This window comes from Apteryx mantelli, unplaced genomic scaffold (genome assembly GCF_036417845.1).
Source record: "Apteryx mantelli isolate bAptMan1 unplaced genomic scaffold, bAptMan1.hap1 HAP1_SCAFFOLD_330, whole genome shotgun sequence".
NCBI classification, from domain to species: Eukaryota; Metazoa; Chordata; class Aves; order Apterygiformes; family Apterygidae; genus Apteryx; species Apteryx mantelli.
Window position 1 is genome coordinate 36,622 of NW_027118683.1, and position 10,709 is coordinate 47,330.

Consider the following 10,709-nt stretch of genomic DNA (forward strand, 5'->3'; position numbering starts at 1 on the left):
GAGTGATACCACCCTCATTTAGGGGGAGAGGGGCTCAATACCACCATTTGGGAGGGGATCGGGGCGATAGCACCCCCGTTTTGGGAGGAGGAGGTGGATTTTTCTCTCCTATCTGACATCACTCCGCGCCGTTGCCGCCTGTCCGGCTCCTTTAAGCAAGCCCCGCCCTCTCCCACGTGACCCTTCTGGGCCGCGCGCGCCCGGCCGTTAGTCCTCCCGCCCCGCCCCCGCGTGACGTCACCCCGCGCGCTCCCTCCCCGCGCGTCATCGGGCCGCGCCGAGGCGGGGGCGGAGGCAGCGGCGCCGCGAAGGCTCGCGCCGGGGTAGGGGCGGCGTGACGTCATCATCCGGGGCCGGGAAGAGGGGGGGCGGGGGGCCGGAGGGGCGCTGTGGGGCCGGGGGGGGCCGCGGCGCCGCCGGGGGTCGCTGACCCCCCCCCGTCCCCCCCTCCAGCCCCATGGAGCGGCGGCGACGGCGGCGGCCCCTCGCCGACACCTTCAGCGCCAAGAGACCCCGCGGCGAGGCCCCCCCCGGGGAGCCCCCCCTGCACGGTACCGGGACGCCTGGGACCCTGGGGGGGGCTGGGGAGCCCCGGACGCCTGGGTCCCCTGGGGGGCCGTGGGAGGTGCCTGGGTTTGTGGGTTATTTGGGGGAATTGGGAGTTCCCGGACGCCTGGGCCCCCCGGACGCCTAGGTCCCTGGGGGGGGGGGCGAGGGTCTCCCGGACGCCTGGGCCCCCCGGACGCCTGGGTCCCTTGGGGGGGGGGGCGAGGGTCTCCCGGACGCCTGGGTCCCCAGGAAGCAGTGGGGAGGGTCCCTGGGGGGAGATCCCGGACGCCTGGGTCCCTGGGGGGGGGGGCGAAGGTCTCCCGGACGCCTGGGCCCCCCCGGACGCCTGGGTCCCTTGGGGGGGGGAGGAGGTTGGGGGTCCCGGACGCCTGGGTCCCTGGGAGGGGCGGTAGGAGGTGCCTGGGTTTGTGGGTTATTTGGGGGAATTGGGAGTTCCCGGACGCCTGGGCCCCCCGGACGCCTAGGTCCCTGGGGGGGGGGGGGGCGAGGGTCTCCCGGACGCCTGGGTCCCCAGGAAGCAGTGGGGAGGGTTCCTGGGGGGAGATCCCGGACGCCTGGGTCCCTGGGGGGGGGGGGCGAGGGTCTCCCGGACGCCTGGGCCCCCCCGGACGCCTGGGTCCCTTGGGGGGGGGAGGAGGTTGGGGGTCCCGGACGCCTGGGTCCCTGGGAGGGGCGGTAGGAGGTGCCTGGGTTTGTGGGTTATTTGGGGGAATTGGGAGTTCCCGGACGCCTGGGCCCCCCGGACGCCTAGGTCCCTGGGGGGGGGGGGGCGAGGGTCTCCCGGACGCCTGGGTCCCCAGGAAGCAGTGGGGAGGGTTCCTGGGGGGAGATCCCGGACGCCTGGGTCCCTGGGGGGGGGGGGCGAGGGTCTCCCGGACGCCTGGGTCCCTGGGGGGGGGGGGGGCGAGGGTCTCCCGGACGCCTGGGTCCCCAGGAAGCAGTGGGGAGGGTCCCTGGGGGGAGATCCCGGACGCCTGGGTCCCTGGGGGGGGGGGCGAAGGTCTCCCGGACGCCTGGGCCCCCCCGGACGCCTGGGTCCCTTGGGGGGGGGAGGAGGTTGGGGGTCCCGGACGCCTGGGTCCCTGGGAGGGGCGGTAGGAGGTGCCTGGGTTTGTGGGTTATTTGGGGGAATTGGGAGTTCCCGGACGCCTGGGCCCCCCGGACGCCTAGGTCCCTGGGGGGGGGGGGGCGAGGGTCTCCCGGACGCCTGGGTCCCCAGGAAGCAGTGGGGAGGGTTCCTGGGGGGAGATCCCGGACGCCTGGGTCCCTGGGGGGCAGCAACGGTCTCCCGGACGCCTGGGCCCGCAGGCTCCCCGCAGGCGGTGGAGGCGGCGCTGCGCGACGTGGCCGCGCTCTTCCCGCGGGGGCTCTTCGGCGACGCGCTGCCCCCGCTCGTGCTGCGGCACCAGCTCTACAGCCTCGTGCGCGACCGCACCACCGTGGACCGGCACCTGGTGCGCCCGGACGCCGGGGCCCCGCGGGGGCAGGGAGGGAGGGAGGGGGCGGCCCGGATGCCTGGGTCCCCAGGGAGGGGGAGGGGGGGGAACAGCCTGGACGCCGGGCCCCCTCGGCAGGGGAGGGAGACACCCGGACGTTGGGGTTCCTCGGGGAGGAGGCGGCAGCCCGGACACCTGGGTCCCTTGGGCAGGGGGTGCTCGGACGCCTGGGTCCCCAGGGAGGGGGGGGCACCCAGACGCCTGGGTCCCCTCAGGCATCTCCGAGGTGGAGCAGGGTCTTCCCTGGGCGCTGGGTTCCTTTGGGGGTGGGTGGGGGCTGCTCGCCCGGACGCCTGGGCCCCTCCCGCTTGACACTTCTTCCCTCTCCTCCCAGAACCGCCTGAGGGACGAGGGCCGGATCCGGCTGCTGCACCTGGGCTTCGAGGCCGACGCGCTGGGGGTCGTTTTCATGGAGCCCTACACGGCCAAGGTGGGCGAGGGGGGGCGCGGGCGCCGTGGGGCTGCTGCTGCCGCCGCCGTGGGGCAGCGCTGACCCCCCCCGTCCCCCCCCCCCCCCCCAGGTGCTGCAGGCGGTGGCGGGGAAGCCGCAGGCCGGGCTGGTGCGGCGCTTCCTGGAGACGGCCGTGGCCGCCTGCCCCGAGCTCAGCTACGAGCAGAGCCGCATGCGGGCGCTGGGCTTCGCCGACGCCGACGTCACGTAGGAGCGGGGCGGCCGCGGGGCCCCCGGGGGGCGGCGGGGACCCCCGGGATGGGGCCGGGGCCAGAACGGGGCCCTCGGGACGGGCTGGGAGCCCCCGGGATGGGGTTCGGGCGCCCCAGAGCGGGGCTGAGGCCCCGGGGGTGGGTGGGGGTCGCGCTGTGCATCCCATTTCCGCCCTTATTTCCCCACCAGCTCCCTGCCGTGGGTCCCGTCCCGTCTCTGTGCCGTGGGTCTTGTCGTCACGGCTCCCGTCCCTGCGCCGTGGGTCCCATCACGGGGGGCCCTGTCCTGTCCCCGTTCCCCAGCCGTGGGGCCCGTCCCCGTGGGCCCCATCTCGCCCCCCTCCCCGCGCCGTGGGGCCCGTCCTCACGGGTCCCGTCGTGCCTTGTCCCCGCCGCCGTGGGTCCCTGCAGGCAGCTGGTGGCAGCCGGGGTGCTGACGGTGCGCGACGCCGGGAGCTGGTGGCTGGCGGTGCCGGGAGCCGGGCGCTTCATCAAGGCATTCGTCCGCGGTGCGTGGGGACCCCCAAAACCCCCCGGATCCCCTGGGACCACCCAACCCCCCCCCGGGACCCCCAAAAGTGCCCTGGGAGCCTCCACCCCCCCCCCCCAGGACGCCCCTAGGGTCACTCCCAGACCCCCCAAAGCCCCCTGGGTCCCTTCCAAATCCCCCCACACCCCCTCCAAAGCCAACTGGGTCACCTGGGGCCCCCCCAACACCCCTTGGGGCCCCAGACCCTCCCAAATACCCCCTGCTCTCTCTGGATCCCTCCCAGCTGCCCCTGGGGCCCCCAGGACCCCCCTAGACCCCTCAGGGACCCCCTGGAATGCACCTGGGACCCCCATGGGCCTCCCCCATTGCCCCCCCCCCACCCCATGGGGCCCCCCCAGGACCCCCCCAGCCCCTGTAGGGCCTCACAGACCCCCCCATGTCTCCCCCAAGTCCCCCCATTCCCCCCCCCCATCTCCTCCCCGGTGCCCCCTGACCCCCGACCCCTGACCCCGCAGGGCGCCGGGCGCTGCTGGCCGTCATCCGGCGCTCGCGGTACAAGGAGGTGGCGCTGGCGGAGCTGGGGCAGCGCCGGAGCCTGGCCGGGGCCCGTCTGGGGGTGGCCTACCACGTCCACGACCTCGTCGGGGCTCAGCTCGTCCACCGGTACGACCCCTGACCCGACCCCTGACCCCCACCGTGACCCCTGACCCCAGCCGGGCGCTCACCCCTCCCCCTTTCTTCCCAGCATCCCCTCTGCCTCCGGGACGCTGCTGCGATTGGCCGAGACGTGACCTTTGCCCCCCCGCCCCCCTGGAGGACTGGATGCTTCCCAGCATGCAACGGGGCTGCGCCAGGCCCTGCTCCCTGCCCTCAGGGAGCGCTGTGGACCAATGGGGGTGTGGCTCGGGCAGGGCCCGCCCCCTCTGAGGGGGCGGGGCTAAAGCCAGCCCAGGTTCTTCGAAGGGTTTTGGCCCAAGTGGGCCCCACCTTTAAAAGGGACTTGGTTGAGGTGTAGGGGGGAAACCCCTTCAAGGGGGCGTGGTTAAAGTGGGTCCCACCTCTTCAAAGGGTTATGAGAGGTTGACAGCACTTAAAAGGGGTGTGGCTAAAGTTGGGCCCACCCATAAAAGGGGCATGGCAAAATGCTCCCCCCCCCCCCCCGGGATTTTGCTGTGCCTCGGTTTCCCCCACGGGCCGTGGGGGCTCGTTAGCACTAATCGATGTATCGAGGGTTCGTTCGGGGGAAAAAGGGGCAATAAAAGTTTTTTTTCCCCCCATTTTCGTTCTTTGTTTTCAGGGAACAGACCCGGCTGTTGGGCGGCAGCCCCGCTCCGGTCATTGCCCCTTTAAGGGGCGGCCCCGCCCCCGGGCGGGGCGGTGCCCGGCCAATAGGGGCGCGGCGGCGGCGCGTGACTGCCGCAGGCTGCGCTCGCGGTGCCGGCGGCTCTTAAAGGGGCCGCGCCCGCTGCCGTCATGGCGGCCCCGCGCGCGCTCCTGGCCCTGCTCGGCCTCGCCGCCGCCGCCGCCGCCCGCGAGTGGGTCGCGACCCCCGAGACGGTACCGGGGGGCACTTCCGGGGGGGCACTTCCGGGGCGGGGCTGCAGCGCTGGCTCCTCCCACTCCTGCCCCACAGGCTCCTCCCCGGGGACCCCTCCCTGCCCCATAGACCCTCCCACGGCCCCTCACTGCCCCACAGACCCCCCCCATGTCCTGCCCCATAGCCCCCTCCATGGTTCCCCTGTGCCCCCCGCCCCTGCCCCATGGCCCCTCCTGCACCTCTGTTACTGCCCCATAGACCCCCCTGTTCCCTCATCCCTGCCCCACGGCCTGGCCCCACAGCCCTGTCCCTGCCCCACGGCCCCCCTGTGCCCCATTCCTGCCCCACAGATCCCCCCCTGTACCCCTGTTCCTGCCCCACGGCCCCCCTGTGCCCCATTCCTGCCCCATAGACCCCCCTGTTCCCTCATCCCTGCCCCATGGCCCAGCCCCACCGCCCTGCTCCTGCCCCATAGACCCCCCTGTTCCCTCGTCCCTGCCCCACGGCCCAGCCCCACAGCCCTGTCCCTGCCCCATGGCCCTCCTGTGCCCCATTCCTGCCCCGTAGACTTTCCCCATCCCCTCGTTCCTGCCCCACGGCCCCATCCCTGCCCCACAGCCTAGCCCCACCGCCCCCGTCCCCTCCCCACGGCTCCCCCAGCCCCATTCCTGCCCCATAGACCCCCCCCCCATAGCCCCAGCCCGGCCCCACGGCGCGGTGCCGGCGCAGGTGCGGCCGCTGGTGACGCAGGAGCAGCTGCTGTGGGTCAGCGGCCGGGCGCTGGGTGCCGTCGACACCTTCCGGGTGCCGCTGCTGGCGGCCACCGGCCCGCGGGACCCTGCTGGCCTTCGCCGAGGCCCGGAAGCACTCGGCCGCCGACGTGGGCGCCAAGTTCATCGCCTGCCGCCGCTCCATCGACGGAGGTGGGGGGCGCCGGGGGGGCCCGACTAGGGGGTCTGGGGGGGCTGGGGCCAAGGGGGGGCCCTGATATGGGGGTCCTGGGGCTGCTTGGGGGGGTCCTGGGGGCTCCAAGGGGAGCTGGGGGCCAATAGAGACCCCAATATGGGGGGTCCTTGGGTGCTGGGGGGGGCTGGGGCCAAGGGGGGCCCCAATATGGGGGTCCTGGGGCTGTTTGGGGGGGTCTTGGGGGCTCCAAGGGGAGCTGGGGGCCAATAGAGACCCCAATATGGGGGTCCTTGGGTTGCTGGGGGGGGCTGGGGCCAAGGGGGGCACCGATATGGGGGTCTTGGAGCCAAGAGAGACCCCAACTTGGGGGTCCCGGGGCTCCCGTGTGGTCTGGGGCCAAGAGAGACCCCTATTTGGGGTCCTGGGACTGCTGGAGGGGTGTTGAGGGCCCCGAGGGGGCTTGGGGGCACCGTGGGGGGGCTCCGGGGAGGGGTTCGAGGCTCCCTGGGGGGCTTGGGGTTTCTTGGGAGTTTCCCTGGGGGGGGGTTGGGTCTCCCCGCATGGTTTTGGGACCCCCCAGGGGGGTTGAGGGTCTCCCCGGGTGGTTGGGGGGCTCCTGGGGGGGCTCCGTGGAGGATTTGGGGTTCCCTAGGGGGGCTTTGGGGTTTCCTTGGGGGATTTTGGGGCTCCCCAGGTGGTTTGGGGGCTCCCAGGGAGTTTGGGGGCTCCTTGGGAGGCTCCATGGAGGATTTGGGTCCCCCAGGAGGGATTTTGGGGCCCCCTGGGAGGTTTTGGGTCGCCCAGGAGGGGTTTTGGGGCCCCCCGAGAGGTTTTGGGGCCCCCAGGAGGGATTTTGGGGCCTCCTGGGAGGTTTCAGGTCATCCAGGAGGGGTTTGGGGGCCCCCAGGAGGGGTTTTGGGTCCCCCTGGGAGATTTGGGTCCCCGGGAGGGGTTTTGGGTCCCCCAGGAGGGATTTTGGGGCCCCCCGGGAGGTTTTTGGGGCCCCCCGGGAGGTTTCAGGTCCCCCAGGAGGGATTTTGGGTCCCCAGGAGGGGTTTTGGGGCCCCCGGGAGGTTTTCCCCCCCCCGGAAGGTTCCAGGCCCCCGCGGGGGTCTCGGGGGCTCCCCCCCCCCCCCCAACGCGGGCGGCCTCCGCCGGGGCTCGCGCAGGCGCCACGTGGAGCCCCACGCGCTTCATCGCCGACGACGGGGCGGCGGGCGACGGGCTGAGCCTGGGCGCCGTGGTGGTGGCGGGCGCCGAGGTGCTGCTGCTCTACGCGCTCTGCGCCCACCGCGCCGCCTGCGGCCCCCCCAGCACCATGCTGCTGCGCAGCCGCGACGACGGCGTCTCCTGGGGGGCCCCCCGCAACCTCTCCGACCAGGTCGGCACCGCCGTCTTCGCCCCTGGGCCCGGCTACGGCATCCAGGTGCGGCGCGGCGCCCGGCGGCAGCGCGGGGAGGGGCCCAGGCATCCGGGGGGCTGGGGGGGGGACCCGGGTGTCCGGGGGGGGGTCAGGGAGCACAGGGAGGGGCCCAGGCGTCCGGGGAGCTGGAGGGGGGACCGGGGTGTCTGGGGGGGTCAAGGAGTTCGGGGAAGACACCCAGGCGTCCGGGGGGGGGATCAGGGAGTGCAGGGAGGGACCCAGGCGTCCGGGGGGCTGGGGACTGGGGTGGGGGGGGGGGACCTGGGCGTCCGGGGGGGTCAGGGAGTTTGGGGGAAGGGACCCAGGCATCCAGGGGGGGCCAGGTGTCCGGACATGACCCCCATGTCTGGGGGGGGTCAGGCAGTGTGGGTGAGGGACCCAGGCATCCAAGGAAATGGGGGGGTCTGTGTGTGGGGGGGGAGACCCAGGCATCCGGGGGGGGGGATGTGGGTATGGGGGGGACCCCGGCATCCGGGGGGGGATGTGGGCGTCCGGGGGGGACCCGGGCGTCCGGGGGGGGAGCGGGCGCGCGTGCAGCCACCCCGGCGTGCGGCGGCAGAAGCGGCGCGAGCCGGCGCGCGGGCGCCTCGTGGTGTGCGGCCACGGCTCGCTGGAGCGCGACGGCGTCAGCTGCCTGCTGAGCGACGACGGCGGCCGCAACTGGCGCCGCGGCGGCGCCCTGCGCGGGATCCCCTTCGGCGCCGCCAAGCGCCCCTTCGACTTCACCCCCGACGAGTGCCAGGTGGGGCCCCGGCGTCCGGGCCGCGGGGGCACGGCGGGGGGCCCAGGCGTCCGGGGGAGGCGCTGGGGGGAACTGGGGCTCTGGGAGCAGGTGGGACCCAGGCGTCCGGGTAAGGAAGACGGAGCAGAACCGGCAGGGCGGAGGGGGCCCAGGCGTCCGGGTGGAGGGGGCCCAGGCATCCCGGGAAGAGGGAACGCGGCATTTAGGGAGGCAGCAGGTGGGCGCTGGGGTGGGGGACGGGCGGGACCTGGGTGCCCGGGGAGGGCAGAGGAGGGGCCCCGGCGTCCGAGGGGCCCCGGCGTCCGAGGGACCCAGGCGTCCGGCTCCTTCCCCAGCCCTACGAGCTGCCCGACGGCTCCCTGGTCATCAACATCCGGAACCAGAACTTCTACCACTGCCGCTGCCGCATGGTGGCCCGGAGCTGGGACGGGGGCCGGACCCTCCCCCCCGAGGCCGTGACCTTCGACCCCCGCCCTGGTGGACCCCGCCGTGGCCGCCGGCGCCCTCGTCACTGCCGGCCTCGTCTTCTTCAGCAACCCCGCCCACGAGAGCCAGCGTGAGGGGCCCAGGCGTCCGGGGGACCTTGGGGTTGGGGGGTACGGGGAGGGACCCAGGCGTCCGGGAGGGGCCCAGGCGTCCGAGGAACCCTGGGGTCAGGGGGGACGGGGAGGGACCCAGGCGTCCGGGAGGGGCCCAGGCATCCGGGGGACCCTGGGGTCGGGGGGGATGGGGAGGACCCAGGCGTCCGGGAGGGGGCCCAGGCGTCCTGGAGAGGGAGGAGGGGCCCAGACGTCAGAGGAGGAGGGTGCTGGGGGCGGGGTTTATGGCAGGTGGGTGGAGCTTGCAGCCAGGGGTGTGGCCTGACCTTTCCCGCCCCCCCCAGGTGTGAACCTGACCTTGCGCTGGAGCTTCACCAATGGCACCACGTGGTGGGGGCGGGGCCTGCAGGTGTGGGCGGGGGCCGAGCGGCTACTCCACCCTGGCGGCCCCGCCCCCGGGGGCCGAGGGCGACGCCCCCAGCCTCTACCTCATCTACGAGAAGGGGCGGAGCCAGTCCACAGAGAGCATCTCGTTGGCCAAGATCAGCATCTTTGGCATCCTCTGACCCCGCCCCAGGCCCCGCCCCCTCCTTCCCCCCCCCCCCCCCCCCCCCCCCCGCCCCGGGATGGGGTCAATAAAGGGCTCGAACCCAGCCGGGCTCCGCGCCGTGATTTGGGGGGGTCCCCGGACGCCTGGGCCCCTCCCGGACGCCTGGGTCCGCCGGCCTCGGCGCAGCCCGCGGCGGGACCCGTCGCCATGGCGACGCCGGGGGCGGGGCTTTCCTCCACGGCCAATGGGGGGGGCCGTCGCCACGGCAACGGCGGGTGGGGGGAGCCGCGGCGAAGCCTGACCCGAGCGAACCCTCCCCGAAAGACCCCGGCGCCGCCGGGCCCCAATGGGCCGCGCGGGGCTGCCCGCGGCGCCGCCCGATCGCACGGGGGGCTCCGCGCTGGCACTGGCGGCACCGGGGACCCACCCGGGGCGCGGCTTTGGGGGGAGGGGGGCGGCCGGAGTTGCGAGGGGGCGCGGGGCGCCGGCAGGGGGGTCCCGGGAGCGGCGGCGCGGTCGGGCGTCCGCGGCGGCCACCCCAACGGGGGGCCTCGGCCAGGGCGCGCGCGCGCGCGCGGGCTGGAGCCGGCGGGGCGGGGCCGGAAGTGGCGTCGGCGCAGCCCCGCCCCCTTCTTCCCCATCGGCGGCTCGCAGCGCGCTCGGCGGTAAGTGATGGCGGCGCGGCCCGGCCCCGCCATCGGCCCCGCATCGTCGCCGCCGCCGCCCATCCGGCCCCGGCGGCCGCCGATACCGCGCGGCGGGGCCGCCCCGCGCCCGCCGCGCCCGCTCGGGGCCGCCGCCGGGGCGCGGCGCGGGGGAGGGGGGGGTCATGGCGCCCCCGGCCATTGTGGGCGCCAAGATGGCGGCAGCGACGCGCCGGGTTCCGGCGGGGGGGGGGGGAGGGGGAGAGACCGGATCCCGCCGGGCTCGTTTGGGGTCTCGGACGCCGGGTCGGCTCGGGGCTTCGGGTGCTCCCGGACGCTGGGGCCCCTCTGCCTCGGCGGGAACACGGGGGTTCGCTGCAGGCCGTTTTGGGGGTCCCGGACGTCGGGTTCCCTCTGCCGCGATGGGGGCGGGAGGCTCCCGCCGGGCCTCTGTGGGGGGTCCCGGACACCGGGGCTTCCTCCAAGCTCACTGGAGTGGGAGGGCCCCCGGGGGGGCCCGAACACCGGGGCCTTTTCCAGCCCCCCGGTGCAGGAAGGACACTGGGGTCTTCTCTAGGCTATTTTGGGGGGGGGGGCCCGAACACCGGGGCCTTTTCCAGCCCCCCCGGTGCAGGGGAGGACACTGGGGTTCTTCCAGGCCTTTTTGGGGGGGCCCGGACTCCAGGGCTCCCCCAGGTGGGGAGCGGAGGGCGCTGGGGCTCCCTGGTCTCCGGTCCGAGCGCGCTGACACTGACGGCGCCGTCCCCAGGCTCCCGGCACCATGGCGGAGAACGACGTGGACAACGAGCTGCTGGACTATGAGGACGACGAGGTGGAGAACCAGGCGGGGGGCGACGGCGTGGACGTGCCCTCCAAGAAGGACGTCAAGGGCTCCTACGTCTCCATCCACAGCTCCGGCTTCCGCGACTTCCTGCTCAAGCCGGAGCTGCTCCGCGCCATCGTCGACTGCGGCTTCGAGCACCCCTCGGAAGGTGGGCGGGCGGCGGGGGGCCGGCGGGCGGGGGGCGGCCCCGGCGCGGGCGCCCGGCTCCTCACGCGGCTCCTCTGGCCCCGCAGTGCAGCACGAGTGCATCCCGCAGGCCATCCTGGGCATGGACGTGCTCTGCCAGGCCAAATCCGGCATGGGCA

At 74.7% G+C, this 10,709-nt stretch overlaps 2 protein-coding genes across 2 annotated transcripts; both read left to right on the top strand.

Moving 5' to 3' along the window:
• Positions 1–450: 450 nt before the first annotated feature.
• Positions 451–4,070, top strand: LOC136996294 (inactive serine/threonine-protein kinase 19-like). The gene is made up of 7 exons (XM_067317226.1): positions 451–551; positions 1,879–2,024; positions 2,401–2,496; positions 2,588–2,724; positions 3,141–3,238; positions 3,735–3,882; positions 3,965–4,070. The coding sequence occupies exons 1-7, from the start codon at positions 458–460 to the stop codon at positions 4,008–4,010; spliced, it is 765 nt and encodes a 254-aa protein (XP_067173327.1). The 5' UTR covers positions 451–457; the 3' UTR covers positions 4,011–4,070.
• Positions 4,071–4,526: 456 nt separating this feature from the next.
• LOC136996295 (sialidase-1-like) lies at positions 4,527–8,932 on the top strand. Its single transcript, XM_067317227.1, is given in 9 exon segments — positions 4,527–4,776; positions 5,486–5,581; positions 5,583–5,679; positions 6,832–7,088; positions 7,645–7,827; positions 8,163–8,294; positions 8,296–8,383; positions 8,711–8,784; positions 8,786–8,932. Coding segments are annotated over 9 exon segments (1,158 nt in total). The 5' UTR covers positions 4,527–4,692.
• Positions 8,933–10,709: the final 1,777 nt, after the last annotated feature.

Coding starts and splice junctions, on each gene's coding strand:
- LOC136996294 (XM_067317226.1), top strand. CDS start 458: ATGGAGCGGCGGCGACGGCGGCGGCCCCTCGCCGACACCTTCAGCGCC. Junction 3,239..3,734: donor CATCAAGGCATTCGTCCGCG/GTGCGTGGGGAC, acceptor CTGACCCCGCAG/GGCGCCGGGCGCTGCTGGCC. Junction 3,883..3,964: donor GGGGCTCAGCTCGTCCACCG/GTACGACCCCTG, acceptor CTTTCTTCCCAG/CATCCCCTCTGCCTCCGGGA.